The sequence below is a fragment of the Haemorhous mexicanus genome, chromosome 1, assembly GCF_027477595.1.
Source record: "Haemorhous mexicanus isolate bHaeMex1 chromosome 1, bHaeMex1.pri, whole genome shotgun sequence".
Lineage (NCBI taxonomy): Eukaryota > Metazoa > Chordata > Aves > Passeriformes > Fringillidae > Haemorhous > Haemorhous mexicanus.
Window position 1 is genome coordinate 125,080,855 of NC_082341.1, and position 23,542 is coordinate 125,104,396.

General features: G+C 40.6%; 1 protein-coding gene across 4 annotated transcripts in view; it reads right to left on the reverse strand.

Moving 5' to 3' along the window:
- Positions 1 to 4,076: 4,076 nt before the first annotated feature.
- NCOA2 (nuclear receptor coactivator 2) overlaps positions 4,077 to 23,542 on the reverse strand; it is a 188,357-nt gene continuing 168,891 nt past the window's right edge. For all 4 annotated transcript variants that reach the window (XM_059862013.1, XM_059862005.1, XM_059862021.1 and 1 more), the window contains 7 exons: positions 21,631 to 21,909; positions 20,713 to 20,790; positions 19,973 to 20,210; positions 19,082 to 19,259; positions 16,646 to 16,844; positions 11,143 to 11,232; positions 4,077 to 8,199 (listed from right to left, as the gene is read on the reverse strand). In XM_059862013.1, the coding sequence (XP_059717996.1) occupies positions 8,188 to 8,199; positions 11,143 to 11,232; positions 16,646 to 16,844; positions 19,082 to 19,259; positions 19,973 to 20,210; positions 20,713 to 20,790; positions 21,631 to 21,909 (1,074 nt within the window). In that variant the 3' untranslated portion in view covers positions 4,077 to 8,187. The remainder of the gene's footprint in view (positions 8,200 to 11,142; positions 11,233 to 16,645; positions 16,845 to 19,081; positions 19,260 to 19,972; positions 20,211 to 20,712; positions 20,791 to 21,630; positions 21,910 to 23,542) is intronic.

Consider the following 23,542-nt stretch of genomic DNA (forward strand, 5'->3'; position numbering starts at 1 on the left):
ACTCTACATCTCCCTTTCTCCAGGGTTAAAGCAGCCTGCCTCCTACACATTCCCAAACACACAAGTTACACCTGTGAGCGCCCCTGTAATCCCCCAAAGACTACAGTGCCACAGGACTCCCTGATGCTTATCTTCCCACATGTGGGCTCCCTGTGCACCAGCACCTACACTGATACTCAGCTGCAGCATGGACATGGGAATCCCAGCAATGGCACCAGATGCTGTCATGGAAATAACCTGAATTGCAATTTAGATGAGGTCAGAGCAGAAACAGTTTATTGCTATGGCTATGGAAGAGGATAGGTAGCAGAAGAGCAACTGAATCTGCTGGTGGACTATTAAAAAAGGGGGAAAACAAAATTAGGTGATTCATCTTTCCTTTTCCTGTACTAGCTGTATCTTTAGATACAGCAGCATTTTAATAGTGTTACCATTTGCTCTGTGACTTCACAAAAGTAATTAATTGCTCTCAACTCATTCCAAGTACACTGAGAATAGACAATTATCTGAAAAATATATGCACAAGAAAGAGGTGGGAAAGCCAGCCTAAAATTTGGATCAAACCAATTCTGTCACAGAGATGCAATCCTCTTCCCTTTGTTGGAGTAGGCCACTGAGTGAACACACGAGCAAAGGCAGGAATATCTGTTGTTCTTGTGTTTTAAAGACACTTGGCCCACAGTTTGCAGGAAGCTGAATAAATTACTCCAATCAGGATCACTGTGGGACCTTCCAGCATCCTGAGTAGTTGTAGAATGAAGTGAGAAAGTGAAGTATAGTCTGAAACTTGGATAGGAGAGACATTTTTCAAGCAATTGGAGAGTTTTCCCATGTTTCCTCCTCTGTCTTTGCAGGAATATCTCCTAGGGAGAAATTCCTGGGCACATCACAGAAGCTGGAACAGCTTCACCTCCCCAGCAGTTGTATGGGACTGGGGGAGTGTCTCAGTTTCCCGAGTCTTTGCTACCTTCTTAATTCTTAAATGAAGTCTAAGTGAGTGGTGGTTGAGTAGTTTAGAGCACATTCAGTAGGAACTGAAACGTTCCTGCTGCTGCATGAATGAGCTTTACCTCTGGCTGTGTGGTGGAAGAAACATCTGAATGCTCTCTCAGCTCCTTTCTTTGCACAGAGCCACCCTTTCATCATGGAGTGTTTCTGCCTTTAGTGCCTAATTTCAGGGGAGGTGGGGAAAACACCAATTGGATGGCACTCAAACTGTCACTTGGCCTGTCCCCTGCACCCAAACTGCTGCTGTTCTTAAAGCCAGAATCTTTTAACGATCCACAGAAGGGTTCCAGCTCATTGGGGTTGGAGAAGAACAGGGCATTCATTCCATTGGAGCAGGGAATTATCTGAGCATCCTTGGACACAGTGACCTCTTGTGCTCCTGACAATCACACTGGCTGACTCTGGGTTTTCCTGCCCACCCTCCCTCGTGCGTAAGAACGATGGCAGCATTTGTCTAACGACAGCAGCCACGGTTTGCAGGTTCACCCAGCAGCAAAGCTGAGCACAAATGCCAGAGACACACAGACACAGGATGCACAGAGAGGACACTGACACGCTCAGTCACATGGATTGCCATGAACAAGGCGTTAACCTCAACTGCACCCACTTGTGGTACCCATGTAAGACAAATTCAGCTGTTTCCACCTCTTCTTTAACTGGTAGAGCTCTGTGTTCACTGATGAAAGCACATCATGCCCTCCCTCTCTAGGTGCACAAACATTGGTTCATGGGTGGCCTTGCTCTGGGCACAGCCTTTCTGCCTGCCCAGTATCCCTGCCCAGAGTCTCAGCTCTCACACTGAGCTTTTCAGGTCCTTTACTTGCTGGCTGGTGCAGCTGGATGCACCAAACATGAGCACTCACACAACTGTCCCTTGAGCGCTCCACCACATTCTGGTCACACTCCAGGGTATAGCTGTCAGATTTCACCCTTTCAGGCAGAATGTTCTGTTTCAGCCACCATCAAATGTTTCTATAACTGTCCTTTAAGATCCTCTACTTGATCTTATTTTTGCTTTTTTTGTTTTTTTCTCCTGTGTGTCTCTCAAACTTCTGATCAGAGATTCAGAGATTCTGTTTTTCTTTTTCTGTCCTCCTCACACAAACTGAAAAATACAACCCACTAAAACTGGGGAATTTACAGCCTCTGGACTCCAAAATGCTCCTTAAACATAAACCCTGTAATGCAATCAAGTGTGGTTTTTTATCATCCCCAATGTAAGTATACAGAACAAGAGACTGAAGAGAAGAAACAAGATATATAAGGGCTTCCTCCTGGTCACAACATCTGGCTTAAGCCCACCACCCCGGCTTTGGCTGGAGTCATTAGCAGCAGTAACAAAGGACGCTCAGACTAGAACCTGTCTGAGGTTTAAAGGGGTCCATCACACCACCTGAGTCTTTAACTCTTGGTGTGGTTTCTTCTTCAGCTGAGAGACATCCCAAGAACCTGTCCTGAAGTGGCAAAGAGCTCAATGCCCAGCTCTGAAGGACCACTGTTCATACAGGTTCACTCACACTAATTCCAACTTGGACCTTTCCTGACCTACATCTCCTAAGGACTTCATCAATTTGTGTTCATTCTTTGTTCTTTTAGCTGACTTAGGAGTATGACCTCTTACTGTGGCTCTGTGACCTGTGTTAAAAGCTGGAATTCAGCTGAAGTGCCAGCAGGGATTTCAAAAAGGTGATATTACACAAGGCGTATATATTCACTACATGCACATGGCCAACAGAATCACTCAAGGCTGCTCTGAGTTCTGCTTTCTTCGGGACAAGAACAAATCCATCAGGAAGGTTTCACTGTGATCCCTGTTCCAGGAGACAGGGTTTGAGTTCAGTCAAGAGGCCCACTCAGGCTGCACTTGGCATCTCTATCCCCACATTTCACAGTCCAAGAACCAAGGCAGAGGGCTGATACCACTGGCTGCTCTCTGCCCTTGCCATAGCTGAACCCAAGCATGCACAACATGTAGTCCTCCTCTTACACTGAACACACATAAAGAACTGCAAGTGGTGAGCAACAAGCTGGGGAACAATTAATAACTGCCAGGCACCCCTGTTCTATCCCTGTGAAAAGTCCAGTCTGCAGGACTCAATGCACAGTTTACCATGAGAAGGACCTTCAAAAGGCAGAGTCACTTTTCCTTTGGTCATGACATCAGGTTAGAAGAACTTGTCCATGTGTCTCATGTCCTTGGCTCTGTCAACAAAGCCTGATCTAGAAAGTAAAAGGCAGCACTTCTCTTTCATAAAGCCAGTTACATCAGAGGTCATCATTAGCTCATCATATTTTGATGCCAGGAGTTTTAGCTAAAACTTTTCTATCTTCTTATCAATATTAATTAACTATAAGAATGTCTAAAGGCAAGGCTCCCATTGGAAACATTTTGTCTCTTACTACTGCTTGCTCCCGACTCCACACTGGGAAGAAACTTCCTTTCCTTGCATTAGTTTCCTCATATCACCATAATTTTGCTGAAAATAAGAGAACTGCAGGATAAGCCTTGTTTTGGTAGGAATGGCAAAAGGTTACTAGTGTTTGAAGGTCTTTAAAATAACTTTAATTTCTAAAATTTTTGATATAAGAAGTTTTTCTGCCGCATCCATTTCCCAGAGACAATATAAGATCATTCTTTACATTGTACATTCTGGAATGCTACAAGCATTCTTGTACCTTTTTTTTTTTTTTAATTGACCAATCAAACTTTTTCAACTGTCTTAAATCCACCATTTGGCATAGCAAGGAGAACAAGCCTGTAACTCTTCTCATCTCCACATTTGAGGTCCACCTCTGCTGACACTGCCATGAAAGATGCCCGTTTCATCCTGGCTGATAAAAAAAAGTACTCAAAATGAACTGTTCTCATATTAAGCCATATGATAAACATTTTCAGTCAATACAGCCCTGAAAAGATGAAAGGACTTGCCAGTAGTAACTAGCTGGAATTTCAATTTGTTACCAATGCCTGCTGCTTTTTTAAGACCTAGCAATCCATCTACCCTCCAGTGCTTTAGTGCTACTTCTTATACCCTTCTATGAACAAAAGAAGACACAAAAGAAACCTGTTGAAATCTCTAAAGCCATGTAAAACCCGAAGGCATTAAAATTTATTAAATGATGCAATAACAACAGGATTCTTTATTTACAATAGCATTATTTAACATCAAATAAGCAAATAGCATCAGCAAAGCAATATTAACTTGCATAAATGTATTTAAAATTTCTCTGAATATATCTACCTTTGCATAAACTGCTAACACTAGAAATACAAACATCAATGCAGGTGAACAAAGTGATGTTCAGAGTCAACTCCGTTTTGAAAATAAATCACAACCTGAAACACTGTAAGCTTTCTCCTGAAGAACCATAGTTTATATATTGCTTAATTTTACCCTTGTATAATCTTTTCATATACACACATCTCAGATGCAACTTCATGATGAACTGTACAAATAAAACCCACAAATGACATAAAGGGAAAAAAATTAAATGACAGTAAATGTTTGAAGAAATGTGTCCATCATCTCTATTGAACAACATAAAGATTAAGTGATGATGCACTTATTCCAAAATTGTACACAATTCACTATACAAATATAATACATCAGACAGCTATGTAGGAATATACAAGACTTAAAAACAGATCTAAGGCATTATGCTAGATTTTAGCATTTTGAGGTTCTTGCACATAGCTTTTACCTGTAGTAAGAAACTTAAAAGATTTTGTTTTAGTCTACAAAGAAACACCAGGGAGAAAATTCTAATTAAAATCAAAGCCACTACAGTAAATTTTCTTTTGTGCAGAGAATGCTTTTGCTCTTAGGCAGCATACTACCATACAAATACTAGAAAACTTTTAAATTCACACCAACAATTAATGGCTTAAGTTGCATTTCAAAACTGATTGTGTATCTTTGGGTTCTGCAAGTGGAGCTGTGCCACCCATTTAATCTGTTAAGCCCATATGAATTCCGCTTTTAAACAAAGATTAAAAAATGTATTGTATAAACTGCAAAAACATTGCTTTTAATTAATACAGGCCCAAAGGGATACCGGTGTGGGACAATATTTTAAGGATTGAGTACAAATTAACTCCTTGTAGCAAAACAGCTCACTTCACTTTTTAAACTCACCACATTACATGAACACTTAAACGGGTCGTACGACCATGTATATATGCTTATTTTTCACATTATGCGCCTTTCACATTTAATAATGTAAATAGAACACTGATTAATTGTTCTCTTAAAACAAATTCCAAGTACTTTCTCCAACAAATTTACTGTATACAGGATGAAAAATACTGATAATGAAGGGAATTGATTTGGCTTTTTGTTTCTATAGTGATCAATATGATCAGAAGATTCCTTCACTCACTTTTCTCTTTCATTACTTAGAAGACGACAAAAGTCACAATGAACCCAAACGGAGCCAAAGTGATAGGTACAATCTCCTTTCTTTCAAAATGGCAATGGATGATGAAGTTTCATAATCACTACAGATAAGGGTTTGCAGGTCTGTTGTGAAATGGGACAAATTTAAACTATTTTTTTCCACTGTGAAAAAGAATAATCTATCTGCAGAGGTTATGGTTAAGAACCAAAAAAGAATGGAATAGCAACAAAATTATTTTTAAACTCATTTACGCTTTGTGGTGCATGAAATTAATTCCTTCAAATTTATACATTTTGTATATAAGTAATTTTTTTTGTCAGATACATAATGCAAGTTCAAGACCAATGTTGTGGTAATGAGGCTGTGGAGGTTAGGGCTGATGGTTATTGTTTCCCATCAGCAGGTCAAAGAATGGCTCAGCTGACTAAGCATTCTGTTTGAGTTCGGCAACAGAATGGTGACAGCTGAGAAAGTGTTGCTTCTCCAAAATGGTGGCACTGTCTTCTTTAAGGACAAAGTCCTTTGTCATATTTTCCTCAGCCTTAACATAGAATAGCTGCTATTTTATTTGAATTCCCACCTGAATACCAAAACAAATTAAATGACAACAAGACAAACCTTTTAATTCCAAAAGGCAGGGCTGATGAGATATTATAAAATGCATTGCATTTTACACTTCATCAAAAAATTTGCATTCCGGTTAGAAAGTTTGTGGATTAGTGTCCTGGTTCCGGCCAGGAGAGAGTTAACTTTTGCAGAAGCCAGGAGAGGGCATGGCTAGGACCCAGAGGTTATTCTATAACACCTCACATCACTCCCGGGGTGGGGAAGGGAGTCTTTTCCCAGGAGAAGGGCTCTCTTCTGGATCAGCGCAGTGGCGGAGGGAGCATCGGGCATGTCGCGAGTTTCCATTTGTCTCTTTCTTGCACCCTCTGTCACTAGTACTGTAGCTGTAACTGTTTTCTTATCTCATTGCTGTTTCCAGTAGAGTTCTTATCTCAACCCATGATCTTTACCTTTTGTGCCTCCAATTCCCCTCTCCAGTCCTCCACAGGGAAAGAGGGAGGGGGAGCAAGCAGGCTCACGGTTTGGAGAGTCTCAGTGGGAGCACTAAATTAGGGAACACCATTCCTAAACAATTAGGAATCAGCAGAAAGAAAACAGGTCAAATTCATCAATTTCTTAATATTCCAAGTCCTCAGAAAGTGATGTCAGTATAGTAAAAGATAATTCAAACCACAGTGGGCAAGGAAAAAAACCAACACGCCTTAATAGTGGCCTGCTTAGTAACAGTTTTTTTAAGATTTGTTACGAAAGGATATAAACATACAAAAATCAAGAACTGGTTCCTACAGTGGCTGCATATAATATAGGTTAATTAACTGGTATTATGAGCAGAATCACAAGGCTTAGAAAATGAGAAGTCTCAAGCCTACAAATTAGGTCTAATCAAGGCATTGTGATCCTTTACAAAACACTTTTCCAGGAGACACACACGGCTAAGAAGATATCTAATTTAATACTGAAGTACCTCATTTGGAATCAACTTCACAACATGTATATCTCACAAAAATTATACAAGTAAAACACTTAAGTTTTCAACTTAAATTATTGCTTGTTTACATATAAACTGGATTTTATGTACCTTACAAAATGTCTTCGTAGTCCACACCGCTTTAAAATAATCAGAAACATGATAGTGGTGAAGTCTGTAGTGATTTCTGCTATAGGTATTACAGGAATTGTTAAGGGGATGGAAACCAGAAATTATCATGCTTTAAAGCAGGTATCTTTGATATTATGCACCAATTCTGCCACTACCATAATCATTACATGCATTACCATTGAAATCTGCTGTTCGGCAGCCAGTTCTGCCAGTTCTTCTGTGCAGATTGCTGGAAACACACCTAAGGAAATAACGGAGTAACCTGTTTTTTAATTCTATTAGAAAGAGTAAGATGACAGAGGTCAGGAGAGCCAGGTTAAAAAAAAACAGATTTGCTGATTGTTAGGAATTTAATTAAATGAGAATGTAACCAACTTGTATGTTCGGATTAATGACTTGCATCATAAACACTACCACAAAACCCAACCAAATCACCCCTTATAAACAGCCCTCTCACAGGGTAATTTTCATCTGTTTCACAACTTTAACCCCATTCAAAATTGGTCTGTATAGTTTTCTGCATCAGTTGATCTTCTCTGACTTGCTGTCAGTGGAACATGCTTGTTGGAGGTCTCTAAATGTACCAGACGTTGCTTCTATGCCCTCCTCCATGCCTCCTCTCCGCCCCAAAATGCAGGCCTTAGTCTAAAACACCAGTTTTCAGACAGAACTGAATCCTTTGCACCAGACTGTGTAAGCCAGGGAAAACAAAGCAAAAAAAACCCCAAGGTCTAGAACTAAACAGAAACAGAACAAGAGCATGGTTGTTTTTCCTTAAATACATACATTTAAATACATTCAATCTGACATGGTTTATGAAAATTGCCTGTCAACATTTACTTTGCAGGAGAGATCTAAGTTGCACTAAGGTGAATGCAGTGAACAGACTGAGCAATGTCTGTACGCTAGCTCCAGACTGTCAAAGAAGAGGCTGCTCTTCGGCAACGACCCCCGGCTCCCCTCGGGAAGGCAGGGCTGAGTCCTGTTAGCAGCAGGCAGCTGCCAGGGCTGGCAGCTCCGCGGGGACACAACAAACAGACACAGCTCTTCAAACTGGTAAGGGTTTGGGGCTGTGAGCCCAGTCAGCTGAAGAAAGGAGGAAACCACCCTCAGGGTCAGCAATATTTCTGCAAAAGAAGAGAAATGGAGTAAAAACAAATGAATTCTTCCTGCTAGGATAGTGATAGTGAGGATGGACAGGTCAATGAGATCTGGGATGCTGGAGTCCACTATCAACCGTGCATTACTGTTATGTTTTGCACCTGAAATTTAATTGGAATTTATAAAGCTAAACTATTATTTGTGTACACTGATACAACTGACCAGTGATTTAGTTCCTTTGATATCAGTGGTGGTTTGACTTCACTGCATCCTTAGGTCATTCCAATTATGCTGCATGTTATAATAACTCAAGATCATCCACCTCTTGTAAACTCCAGCTGAAGGCATAGCAATAGGGTTTAAAAGAAGGCTCATTCTTCATTCTCAGAATATGTGCAAAAATCTCTTTTAGTGCTGCATCACTGTCAAAGAAAACAACTGCTCTGGCTCACTTTCCCTTCCAAGACTCATAGTGAAGAAGGGAATAAAGAAGTAAAGCCAGCTTCAGCTACGGATCCCTAGAGACATTTTTTACCTCAACACCCTTGTGATGTCTTTACACAAATATAGTACAAACTGGTTTCAGCTGAGTTGATTATCTTCTTTCTTATTCACAAAAACATCAGGATGTGGTTTTCACAGTTGTTTTAAGACTACTCCTTCCAGTGGCTGCAATCTGTGCCTTTCTGTCTTCCTCTCCTTGTAAATGGCTGCTCCCATGGGGTGCTCAGTCAGGTCAGAGAGTCAATCCAGCCAAATCCATTTTCCTCCTCCCCTGGGGTTGCTTTTCACTCACATCCCGTGGCTCTGGCTGTGGAGCAGCTCTTTGCTCACAGCTTCCTGTCACGCATGAGGACGGCCCCGTTTGGTAGGTAGGCAGCTTCCTCACCAGTCCACGTGCATGGTGCTAGGCTGCCTTCTAGAAGCTGCCTACACCGTGCTTTGGACCTTACCACACCTTCCTCTGCACTCACACAATGCCTAGAAATGTAGCTTTACTGACAAATAAAGTCAGTGTCAAGAATTATCCTGCAAAGCAGGAAAGCAAGGTCCTAAGTTTTGTACATCTCCTATTCCCATTTAGCTGGTGCAGCTGGAGCTCCTTGGCTATGAGCAGTACTGAGTCCTGATCGTGGCTCCTCCTTCCTTCATCACAGCACAGAGACACCACACTCACATCCCCTCATGCCCTGACTAATATGGACAAACTAAACTTTGACTCCTCTTTCTAACATGCTGAGAGGTAGTTCAGGGACCCTGTTAGTGGTCTTTCAAGTGGAAACAAAAGTGAAAATCCAAATAAGTCCTTATTTTCAGGGTGGACATTTAGGAAACAGTATCTCCAGAGAGATACTAAATAAACACTCCCACTATACCAGCAACTTGAAAAAAATTATGTAATGCAGAAGTTGCCCATTAATTACACAGACTGAACTTTCTTTAAAAAAAAAAAAAAGCTTTGTAGGAATAGTTTATGGCTCAGGTGCATGAAAAAAGCAGCTGTTTAACCTCTATTACAGTTCAAAGTTCAGTGAAAGGTATTTATAGTGCATATAAACTGCATTTTCATTGACAGTCAGAGGTACATTAGTAGAATAAATGTAAAATCACAAAGTGCAGTCTGATGTACCTTTCCAAAATAATTTGGGAGGTTTGAAGAAGTTGCTTTCCTTTGGTGAAACAAAGCTTCTCTTATGCATTGCTACTGTCCCTCTCATTATCATGGCACTGACTCTATTATTATAATTTTACACCCCAGAGATTCCCTGCCAAAAGTCATGCCACTCATTTCTTTCCACCTGCACCCTGACTTCTCTCCACAATCTCTTGTACCCTTTCTGTCACATTCACTCTCTTCGACAATTATTTAAAATCTACCTCCTCCTTTAGTCTGCTTCTGTCTCAACATCCTTATTCCCTTTCTTTCCTCAGCAGTACTTGGGATTCTCTTCTCTGACAGCCAGGCTTCTCTGAGCACATGAAATTTAACTGGTTAGGGAATGCACTAAGTAGGAGACCTTCTAGCAGCCTCACAGTACTTAAAAAGGCCCACAAGAGAGCTGGAAAGGGACTTTTTACCACAGCATGTAGTGACAGGACAGTGGGTAATGGCTTTAAACTGAAAGAGAGTAGTTCAAGATTGGATATAAGAAGAAATTCATTACTGTGAATGTGGTGAGGCACTGGAACAGGCTGCCCAGACAAGTTGTGGATGACTCATCCCTGGAAGTATTCAGTGTTGGATGGGGCTTTGAGCAAGCTGGTCTAAAGGCAGGGGGTGCCCTGTCCATGGCAGGGAGTTGGAACTAGGTATCTTTAAGGTTCCTTCCAACCCAAACCAATGTATGATTCTGTAATAATGCCTTGGTATATAACAACTTCTGCTAGAGCAGAATACACTGCATCTTTTTATTAATCAAAGTGACCAGGAAATGGCTGCAGAAGAGACTCTTTATGTACAGATCTCCCCCTCTTGGAGACAGACATTTGTATGTTTATATGAGCAAGATGAAGATGTGAGAAGAACTGGCTTCTGGGAAGTTTTAAATACATAGGAATACAAAAAAAAAAACCAGGGATACAATAAAATATATATGTATGGTTACTTCTGCCTCAGTACTTTCACATTCTTCATTTTCACTAATGTTATTAACTTCTCAGACACATATTTCCAATTTCCCCTATTACTCAAACTCCTCTTCTTTAACAGCAGAGAACTTAACCGCGCCCCGGCACAGGAGGAGGCGCCGCTAGATGGCGCCTCCCCTGCATCACTCGGCCGCTCTCAGTCTGTCCGTCCATCGTCCGTCTGTCCCTCCCTCCCTCCCTCTCTGTGTCTACAGAGCAATCCTCCCTCACATTAATTACTGTTATCCAGGACACTTGCAACTTGGTAAGTAAAAAGGTACCGTACCCGCTCCAGCCTCAGTATATTCATAGTTCTGCCGTGCCTGTACCCCATTTCTTACCCGTGCTGCATCTCCGTCCTGCTTTATCATATCCATTCCAGGCAGCTGGTTTGGAAAGAGATTGCCTCCCCTCATAGCAGGATCATTAACCTATTGGTAACAAGATATTAAGGAGAATGAATCAAAAAATATTTTGGGAGGAGGGCTGGGAATGCAGAAGAATCATTACAGACCATTACACTACTTTAATGTACCAACACCCACTCCTGAGATGATGCTAAAGTCAGGGAAGTGACTGTATGGCCAGGCACTCCTCTTGCACAGCATGTATTTGACTTATATTATTCTGCTTCACAGTCAACAACAAAGATTTCATTCCTGATAATACTATGACCCTTATGCGTATTTTACAAAGCAGGTTCCATAAATTATGTCAGTGTTATCTAAAGAGGAAATCCCTGCTATCAAAGTTCTGAAAGCAGAAACATGTAACTACCTTCCTAACCTCAATAACACATGGCTTTGCTGCTTGCAAACCACCACACACTTTTTTCAAAGCCTAATGAGATAACATGTAGGCTAAATTATACCAACTACTGACTCAGTTTTAACAATACTTTTCTATTTGCAAGCAATGGGAGAAAGGTTACATTAAATGGGAAAACGTGCAGTGGCATGCTTTCCTAAAGGATGGTCTCCACAATTTTCTGAACACAGTCACAGGAAAGTTGAAGCTATGTGTTTCTGCACAGCCAAAAGGTCTGTCATGCTTAGTCATGTGTAATTTACCGAATTTACAGCATGGCTTTCTCAAAGGATTAATCTCACCATGTAGGAACTGGCATAAAATACTAAACAGAGCCCTTCAACAAGGTTCTGAAATATTAGAAGAAACAGTTTTCCTTACAAGTTTAATAGGGAAAGAAAGAAACCTCTTTCTAGGAAGACTTTCTTGAGTCAATTCTACTCCCTCTGATTAGATCCCATTCTCATGACACTCTCCCTCCAGACATATATATTGGTAAGAGCTTGTCTCAGCCTTCTCTTGTTGAGGAGGACTCATTAATTCATCATACAAGGTCTTCTCATTTCAGGTCCTCCTGACTGTTATTTCTGTTGCTAGTCACTGATTTTGAAAAATACATTCATATGCAACCACCTAAAGATTAGTTTCCAATTCTGCCAGATACAAGACTACAATTCAATGGGAAGGATTAAAAACTTAAAATATTTTTGTCTTCGGAATTCTGACTCCAAAGAAATTAAGTGCTGCAAGCCTCCTAGTGATGCTTTCTGCTCTTTGGAGAGATTTTTAAAGCCTGGATGTGAAAATTTACATCAGAAGGGAAGAGAACCACATTATTTTATTCAGAAAGAAAGATAACAGACACCTTTGCAGCTTTATCTGCATGCAATTGATGAATCCATGTTTAAAAAGTGTTTTCTGCTACTAATCAATATTCATTAGAATGTGCAAGCACAAATACCTTTTCTGATAGTTTAGTAGACAAAGGGAGGTAAAAATGAAAGCAGAAATAAAAAATTTCTATCCTGAATCAACAGCAGTCTTGGAACCAAAAGATGACTGCATGATTTGCCTCATGGCACTTAGGACAGGTATGGAAAAGGAAAGTGGCTCCAGGCCACAACAAAAGGAACAAAGGCATCAGTGAAGTTTCTATTAAAGAATCTCTTTGCCAGTAAGATGCAAGAATCCTGACTGACATGGTATCAGATATTAAAAAAAACCCCAACCCAAACTCAAAAAAATAGCAAAAAACCCCTACTATTTTGTTATATGAATACATTTGCTTCAGAAGACCTTAAAACACCCGACATTAACTCTTCTGACTGCAAAAAATTTCAATTAGAAAAGTATGGAGAAGGACAAAGAAATGGAAAGGTTTTTATAATTTTCTGAAGAAAGGTAAAGTGGTGTTATCCTATATGAAGTCTTACTAAAAATGAGCAAATATGTTTTACAATTCCTTTGCAATTGAGCAAAATTAATAGTCTCCCAAAAAACAAAGTTATATACAAGGTGTATAACAAGTAAAGTTTCCTACCACTCCAGAGCTCCTTTAATCTGGTATGCTGAACAAAATCAAAATACCATTTCAAGATAACTCTTCTTAAATGCCATAATAATTTTGGCCTGGGGAGTACTGCCCTGTGGAGATAATACACAACTACTCTGACTGGAATTCTAAATAGGGGTTTACATCACATAGTGAAAAGCCTCTTTTCTTGCACAGGTTTCAAACTGCTTCTCTGATAGCTCAGTAAATAGCACAGATCCATGATGCAAAATAAGTAACAGGCAAAACCATGGCAGTAGTCCACTTTGACAACAAGATGATGAGGACAAGGACACAGTAAAATCTCTGAATGGTGCAACACCAGGAAGGTTTACTTTCTTGATGCCTGGGAAAGCTGTTTTGGACAGGAGGAACCTGCAGACCTGGCAGCCAGCATTTCAGTATTTCTGGTAGCAGCCTCCTAGAAGAAACACTAGTAAGAGCAGCCTGAAGAGATTTAACATAATTATAAGAGAGATGATGATAATGAGACACGATCTCATTCCTCAAATATATAAAAGAGCCTCTAAGTATATAATAATTACCAAGCCCATTTTAGCCACAATCTTTTTGCTTGGTGATGCTGGGAGCCCAGGTGGTAAACAAGAGAATTTGGAGATAACATAAGTATGATCAGATAGACACCAAACTTCGTATTTCTGAGCTCTGGATGCATCTGTCTGATACAGCATAGTGCCACAAGAGAGGGAAGAGAGACAACAGAATCTGTTTGGTGCCAAGGGTAATATACCTGCTTCTCACCTGGTAAGTCAATCCAGGCACAGCTGTTTATTATTAGGTAGTAAGATCTTACTTCCAAAACCATCCAATAGTAATAATGTTGAGTTTTTTTCAAAAGCTAGAACACATTTGAAGAGAGTAACAGTGAATCACTGTTAGTCTCACTGCGGTTAGAAAGAGACAAGCATGTGAAGTTCAAATTATGTATTGTGGAACTAAAAGTGACACTGAATAAGTAAACAGAAGTGTAGGTGACAGTATAAGAAAACCCCAAAGAATGAATGAAATAGCAACAGTCAGCAGAATTACAGAAAATACAGTCATTTTTGAAAACCACCAGTTACAAGAAAAAGTTTAGCAGAGTCTAGGTCAATTGCTAAATAAAGATGTCACTTAAGTAATACACTATGCCCTGAAAACAGGAAAAAAAGGTGTCAATTTTAGTATTCAAGTATACATTTTTAGTTACTTGTGTTTCTCAATGCAAAGCAGTACAGCACATTCCAGAGGACTAAAAAGTACTGTCTCGTGGCCCAGAAATGTCCCCTCAGCTGTCAGCTGGCCACCTCTGACCTAGACCTAGTGTAAAACATTTGCTTGCAGATGACACAATGGTGGGTGGTAAATCAGGAGGAAAACAAGTTACTGTTACAGAATGAGCCACAGCACTTTGCTTTAACAGGCACAATCTAAGAAATGCAATTTGATGGAGACAGGAGGGAGGCAATACTTCTGGGAACAAAGAATGCAGGATTCATCTATGCAGAATGTGTTGAGGAGAATTTGGGGGACCATCATAAGGTTCACAGCGTGACACTGTCAACAAAAGAACCAAGGCAACCCATACACTGGAAGAGAAATTACAAGCAGAATTTCACTGTACACAGCTTTGGTACAGTCACGGTTAAATCACTGTGTCTGATTACTCCATTCATGTTTCTAGGAGGAGGTTACAACAACACAGTTTAAGGTAGATCCAAAAAAGGGACTGATGGGCTGAAACCCAAATGTTGAGATGGATAAAGAACCTCAGCCTATTTAGCTTACTGGAAGTTGGATAAATTCTATCTTGAAACAAGATCTTGTAGTCTAACAGGAAGGAAAAGCAGTGTGACAGCTGTGCCAGGGGAAACAGTAGCCTGCGTGGGAATCTTTGAAATAAAACCAGATCTCCTTCTACAATGCGGTTTGTAAATTCAGGTTCCTAAGAAAAATTGTGTAGCACAGGTATGCTGAGAAATCAGATTGGGTCATAACCTTTAAATCCCCTTTCTTTTCTTTTTTGGTTTTACTACTGTTTTACTACAGTAAATGTGTGCAACTCTATTAGCTTGGTAACTAATAATAAATAAAGTCTGCTATAATTTGGCTTAGCAGCTGGGAATATCAGAGAAGGTGACAGATTTGGGAGTATCAAAATTACTTTGGGTCACCAGTATGCAGCAGCTGTAAAAGACAAATGTGATCTGCAGCTATATCTGTCAGAGTATTCCAAGAGAAATGGGGAAGAACTAGTGTCATGCACATGGCTCTGGTGCTTAGGAAATACTGATTCAAACTAGAACAGCTGCAGAAAAGCAATGGGAGTTTAAAGCCTAAGAGACTGAAAAACCATGGCTTGTTTGGCTTCGAAGAAAAACACCACAAAACCCAAAATTAAACAAAAAAACCTACCCAAACAAACAAAAAACCCCCAAACCAACCAACCAACCAACCAACCAACCAACCAACCAACCAACCAACCAACCAACCAACCAACCAACCAACCATCTTGTTGATATAATCCTTCTAAAATATGGGAGAAGAAAAGAGCTATTTAAGGCGAAGGACAACACTGGAAAAGTAAACACTCTGTTATCAAATTCAGGGTGGAAAAAAGTCATACATTAACAAGCCATCAACATAGCCAGCTTTTAACTGGAACACTGTAGTATCAGAAAAAAATTATAGCAAGAGATTTCTATAGCAGGAGATGTTACCTGAAGACACAAGAGGTACCTTCCTGCAGATATTTCTAAGAAAAGTCCATAATTTCAAGCTTGTATTTCTGAACAAGCTGAAGGTCAGCTTTGAAACAAATATATGAGCCTGTTAATTAACAGGATTTGTTTATCAAACACTTAATAATGTACTGAGTGAGTTTAATTGCAGGTTGATAAACAGAAATGTTATTTTTCTTATTTCCTATATCCTAAGCAGCAGTATTAAATAAAAATGAGTGTGTAAACATCTTCTCAGCAGAAAAAAACAGGTTACTTACCTACTGATTCAGCAACCTATTTTATATGCACATTACAAAAAATGTGCATTTAGTGCTTGTAAAGTTGCCACATGGATAGCTCTGAAAGCTGATTGAATATTTATTGTTTGGGACTGTGGCAGTCGAAGCATCTTCCAAACCCTGCCCATATGGGCAGCTTTCACTCCTCTCTCTAGGAAGCAGCTGCCTGCCATCCAGCTTCTGCTGCTGCGAAAATCAGCAACTGCAACTGTGGCACAGACACTTACCTACTGAGAACAGGAGCTACCATCAGCATGTGCTTCCCATGGAAGTCCAGGAGCTAGCTACAAGGCTCTCTACCTTACTGGTCACCTTGGCTATTCGAGTGCAGAACTAAAACCAAAGCCCCTTTATCATAAATTTTCCAAGACAGCTAGTAAGAGAAACAATGCACTGGACCTGAAAAACTACTGGAAGTAAAAGCAAATCCTCTAGCTGTCATCTCACATCCTTAGATTCTCACCTGCTCAGGACCCATGGAGGACAACCCTGATGTAGGCACAGAGGTCGCTGAGGTCATGCTGATCTGCCCTGTCATCTGGTTCATGTTGTTCATACCACTTGTGTTGGTTGCCATGGATACACTGATGTTCATGTTATTGTTGTACATGCTGGTGCTTGCTTGCTGCCCAAAATGTGGTGGGGACTGTTGTGAAAACATGCTACAGCAAGGAATGGAAAAAGCAATGTGTCAGACTTAGAATGCTAAAGCCACTAAGAAATTTTTAAAAATATATCTTAAGCTAGAATTTGTATATCCTGTCAGTTATTCCAACTTGAAAGGAAAAACTAGTTTTCAGCTGCATTAATGTCTAAGGAGTAGATTTTCAAAATGTAAGGTCCTATGTCTGTGTACAAAAATGCATGCCTTTGCATGTGAAACTATGGCAGAGTACAAATCTAGTATGCACGTGCAAGAACAGCCAATTAGCTGTCTAAAGGAGCTTTGCATGTATTTTAAACTAATGTTGGGAGGGAGAGGAAAACACCTCTAACCTCCAGTGTTAGCACAGCGCAGGACTGTTGAGCTAAAATTGAAGACAGGGTAATAAACTTTCTTTTTTGCAAAATAGGCTATTTGCATATACAAATACCAGATTTGCACATACAATTATGGCAAGCAGGCTCACAAATATAGACATGCAGTTGTGCAGGAATTTATTTACTAGGTCTTTGCATCAGGTTTTGAAAATGTGGCACTGTAAGAAACAACATAAAGTCTAAGATAATTACCATCTTGTTTCTTTAAGGACATTTCTGAACAACTTATTGGGGAGTAACTGTGGGAAACCTCATCCTAGATTTTATTCAGTCCAAAAGCTTTCTGGACAGTATCTTCCTTCCCATTATGTTGAAAGCCATATGAGAGACTTCTTTGCATTTCCTAAAATGCACTTCACTGTTCACACATCAGTCTTCTCTAGTCTTTGAGCATAATTCAACAGCCAATGAGAGAATTATTACTGACAATGTGTCTGTTTAGAGAATGTGCATTAGATTGAAATACTGGAAGGGCTGCTGTGTCTCGGTATCAGTGGCTGACTTTCCCTTCCCTGTGAAGCACTGCTCCCACAGCCGAGGAAATCTTTCAGGGTTAACACTCAATCTTGCACTTGGGTACTCTGTTAGGCTATTGCTGCGCACTCTGAGATCTGGTGCACTGCAATGGCATTCTGGGCACAGCACCAAACCCAGAAAATCCCACCATTCTCTTTCTTCCAATTCCATGTCTTTTCAGGCCACCTCACCCCATTTTTAAGTTGTTATTTGGATGGCTGAAACAGTACACTACAGATCATTGTGAATACTCAGTGGCTTGTGTAAGCACATTTGACATGTCCCTGCTGCAGAGCTGCAGTTTAGCAAAGCCAACCATTAGACTCATGGAGCTGCCCCCGCTGCCATTTTTGGCAGAAGCCATGACAGCCTCCTGCAGATGCTTCAGGAAGACCGTGAGGATGAGGCATGGACAAGGATGAGGATAAGAGATAAATCAGCTGCTTTAGGGGGAACTTTACTTGGATTAGCCTCATCAATAAAATACTGGTGTTTTGGGTTTCTGAAATCTTTGTCAGCTAGCAGGAAAAAGGTTTGTTGCTGTGCTAGGACAGTAAGCCTGAGAACTTCAGGATGGCAAAAGCACAGTGCTAAAGACAGCTGTGTGCACCCCAGTACCAACTGATAAAGGCTGTACCTGACAGCTCCTCCCATCTTCCAAGGAAAAGCTCAGATCACTGCCATCTGGAACCTCATTGCTGCCTACTAAGACTGTTCAAAACCCATTTGATTTGGACAGACTGATTATTAGAGCTACACCCACTGGGGCAGGGGCCTCAGCCGAAAAGGTGACTGCATGCGTGAGGTATTGCTACAATGCTGTCAGGGAATGACAGCTATATGCTGACCCCCAGCATGTGCAAGGACTAATGGGCTGAACCTGGTTACACTCCAGCATTTAAAGTAGGAGGTGATAATCCAGTCACTGCAATTCCAGAGCGGTAGAATGCATTGGCTCTGGTTTAGCTGATCCAGCCATGTAGAAAGCAGTGTGGGATGAAAATCATATGCAGAAGAAATGCATCCACACAAACATTAGGGGCTGGAGCTCACTGTGCAGCACAGGTGCTTCTTAAGGGCACATGGTGTTTGATCAGTTGTAACAGACAAAGCACTGCATTGTGTGGATGCAGGTCTTTTAGCTATGCATTCACTTTGCCATGTATGAAAACAAAATTTAAACCAATTCGTCAAGCCAAATTGAAAAGAAATCTCTTTTAGGATAGATAGTTAGCAACAAACAAACACACAAACAGTTACATGAAACGAGCCCATAAATAAGTGTAGACCATAAATGACCCCATTACTCTGTGTGCTCATTTTGGTTTTCTTCTGGATTTACCTGTTACCACCCATATTCCCTTGTGCCCACCCATTCATCTCCGTAGAGGACTGATAGGCAGGATTAGCCTGAGACTGCTGAATCATGGGGCTTTGAGTGTGAGCCAGCCTTGGTGACATCAGTGGACTCTGAGGAGTGGTGGCCCCTGCGAAGCCTGGATCGGGCTGCTGACTAATACCTGGAGAAGAAAATGAGAAATTTAGCCACTGTACATTCAGAGTTAAAACAAACCAAGAGCTCATACCTGCAAATTTGATTGTAACCAGTCTTACTTTTATCATCTGGTAAGAGTAGATACCAAATTTAGAGTTGGATGGACATAATTTGTTGTATCAGCAGAACTTTCACATAACATATTATTTAATATAATTATAGCATAGCTTATACAGTAGGTATAAATAAAGAAACTGTATAACAATAACTGTATGGAGGTAACTGCTCAGAAAAAAGTGGTTTGTGGCTTTGTAAAACAAAGACAGGAAACGGTATTAAATTGGGTTAGGGGTAGGAAATTATCTAAAACTGATTTATATCACTTAAATTGAAGAGGTTTTTGTTTAGTTCACTCAAAATTCAGAGTCCATCAAGCAAATACATACACATACATGGGTCTGTGTGTGTGTACATGTATTTATCTGCATATATCTATATATAAACAAACATACACACTGCATGTCTGCTGCTGCTGCTCAAAGAAAGAGCAGTGCTTGGAGAATAATGGGTACTAGAGCTAGGAGAGTGGAACCTCCAAGGGGTCCAAACTGCCATGTTTCGAACTGTTCCCAGGGAACCAGGCAAGAGCCTGTGGAGCAGGGGCTCGGACGAAGCACCGGGGGGAACAAGGGGGAGTAAGGACTGACAAAATGCACTGAGAGGGAGCGGAACCAGTACCGTAGTTTGGAGGAAATGGAAACTGCTGTGCGTTTGCCTGTGGGATGCGCGGGTTGCTCATGGTTGCCGGGATGCCACCGGTGGCCACCATGCTGGGGGTCATGCTCAAGCCTTGCCCTCTCATCATCAGCGTCCGCTGCTGCACCTGCTGCTGCTGCTGCTGCATCTGCCGCTGCCGCAGGTGCTGGCTCAGGATCTCCCGCTGCCTCTGCGCCAGCATCTGCGCGTTGATGGGGCCCTGGGGGAAAGCCACCACCACCCATCCATCAACAACCCTTCCAAGGCAACCCAGCCAGCAGAGGCATCTCCACTAGAGCAATCTCACAGATTCCAGCTTTTTTCCCCCCCTCATCACACAACTAACAGAAATACAAAGCAGGAGAGAATAAACTTGCTAGTGCTTCTGCTGGGAAAGACTTCCAACACTGCAAGAATAATACCAGTGTTTAAGGTTGCAGTGATTTGTATCTGCAAATGGAGCAGCTCATTAAAAACACACATCTTTAGGAAATGAGAAGCATGGTTAAAAATGCAGTTATATAAAATCTTTATTAAACAATCATCCATCCCATGTAAAATGGGAATGACTCTCAGAAATGAAACAGCAAAATACTCCCTATCACATTGCAATATTTGTATTGAAATTGCACTTGCCACAAAGCATTGCTATTGCATTATATTGGGGCAAGAAAGCAAAAAAGGAAGTGACTTTCTTTTTTAAAAGGTATTATTTTTCTCACCTGTGTTGGCACTCCAGTTCTCAAGGACAGATTCATATTGGAGACGCTGCTGATCTGATTTATCAGTGGCTGCCGATTCTAAAGAGAAAAAAAACCAAACCATCCCAACACCAAAACCCAAATGTTTTTAGAAGGAAAGGGAAAAAAGAAGTGTTACATACAAAGTCAAACAGATATACTTCTCTGATGAGTTGGTCTGTAGACCTAGTTCTACTTATCCAAGCAGTGACTAATTTTCCTCCTCAAATCCTACTCCCATTCACAGAATGCTGTTTCTTAAAGAGATAATACAGCATAAAAATAACAACACAGGCACTATGCTGTTTATACCAAACATGCTCCCTTCACAGCTCCTGTTCTTTTTCACTATGGCACTGGACTGTTGAAGTTTACTCCAGATTAGACCTTATCCTGATGACTGAAGGCAGAAATTATCTTTCCTCCTTAAATACTATAAGCACTGATATCTGACAGTACTACAAACCTATGTATTTAAAAACAAAACAAGAAATAAGAATTTAATTCTCAGAAGCAGACCAAGGCCAAAGGAAAAAAAAGGATGTAGGATATAGGCAACAGGCAGCAATAAAAGCAGTCAGATTGGCAGAAGAGTCAAGATACAGCAAATAGAAAAAGATGTATATAACAAAAAGCACCAATGTAACCTTTCTCAGAGACTTAGTGAGATCTAGGCTTAAATACTGGTCATGTTCTTGTATCGTATTACACTAAGAATAATGTGAAGATACCAAAAAAGATCAAAAAAGAGAACGTGCAAGGCACTATCTTGTCAAAACTCATTGTGGCTCCTGTTAAATTTTAGCTTAAAAGCGGAATGAAGCAAGACCCGGTCCATTTGGAGCAAGCTGACTGCACATGCCACCTAGGAGAGAGAGCTGGGCACGGAAGGGGCTGTACCTGCTGCGCCTGGAGGCGGTGCTGCAGCTGGAGGCGCAGCTGGTTGGGCTGGTTCTGCACGATGCCGGCGGGCCGCAGGCCGGGCCGGGGCTGCATGCGCAGGGCGGTGTATCCCGGGCGCTGCCCCATGGCGTGGAAGCTGGGGTCCTGCATGGGCGCGTAGCTGCCCTGCGCCATCTGCGCCTGCGCCGCGTACTGCTGCGAGAACACCGGAGCCTTCTGCTCCAGCAGCATGCTGGACTCCTGGCTCGGGAAGGTCTCAGGGTCGACAGCTTGGCTCTGCAGAAATACACCAGCAAGAGGAACAGTTGGTGGGACACGGCTTTCCAGAGGATTATATGGGACTAATACAGACAGCCTGCAAAAACAACCTTCTAGGATGGGAATGTTTTGAAACAGAGAATTACATTAGCTTTCTTTACCTCAGTATAAAACTTAAAAATAAGCAGAATTGTATGAAAACATATTCAAGGAGACAAATTCCTCCTCTCTCTTTTCCTTTGTTTTGTTGGTTTTTTTCTTTAAATAAAACCCCATTATCTTTCTTGTGTTCTTTACACAGACATTGCATTACTCTTCTAATGAATAAAAATCTGAAACGACAAATGCTAGATCAAAATCTGTAAATTAAGTGATGCTGCCATATTTTTGCCATTGAATCAGAGATAAATTCAAAGGTATTATACAAATGAATAACTAGATTTTTATCAGTGTCTTTAAACAAAATAATGACTTCAAATAAAGATGCTTGAAACTATTACAGAAGCTAATGTGAACAGAGTGCCTAATTCTTTCAGAGCACTTTTGCACTAACTGATTATCCATTAGCATAAATAAACTAACAGAATTCGGAATTCCATTCTAGATAGTCCCCTAATATTTGCTCTAGCCAGAATAATTTAATAGCTTATTCCACACTGACCTTGAAAATGAAGTTAATCTAAATTTCAGTGCCCTCATGAAAGGGAGTCTTTAAGCTGCTGTAAAATGTTTGAAGGCTATTTTAAAAAACATGTTTTAAAATGAAGAAGTCCTCTTATCTGCAAGATCCTGAATTATTAATTAAATAGAAACATATTTACTGCTTAACTTCAAATAAACCATTATTCATATTTTTTGGTGGTGGCACTCCAAAACCTATATAATATTGCATGAAAGTTTCATAGCGCAAAATTGAAGTTCACCAATAAATTGTATCTCCAGCTCTACACCTCACTGACTTCTGTGTTTACCAAACAGGCTTGGAGATAGCTTTCTCATGTTCAAAGCAGAATTTCATTGGTCCTATTTCATATCTAAAATGTAGAGCTAGTTCACAGCTATGCTTAGGGTGCTGATGAGTGCTGGGGAATGAAATGGGTATTGCAGGGTCCTCTTAGAATATTAAGTCATTGTACAGACATATACTGATTTTGGAAATAAAATTCTGATGCCAGAAATGTCAGGAACTAACTTTTACTCAAAATACTTTCATTTTTACCACTTTTTTTTTTGCACCATATAAGACTGAAAAAGGCAAGAACCACGTGGAAGTCAACAAAAATAACTGTGGGGAAAAATGGATGAAAAAGCATAGAACAAAGTGTAGAAAGCATGCTTGAAATTTAGAAAAAAAAAATTACAGTTTAAGTGATTGGAATGGAACCAGCTGCCTCAGATAAATCTCATTCCTTAACACACAGTAATCAACTAAGGAAAAAATCCATAGGAGAATTTACACATCTCAGGTTTGCTAATCCAAAAGTTTGTTGCCCCATCACACTAAACTCTTGATCCTGCTCCTCGGCTCCTAGGTCTTCATGCTCTTATTTTCCTCTTTCCTATATTCTGTTGCTGGCCATGATCTTACCTTTTGTCCCCTACAGTTGTTCCTCTGACCACCATTTTTTTGTTTTGGTCAGTTTGGTCAGAA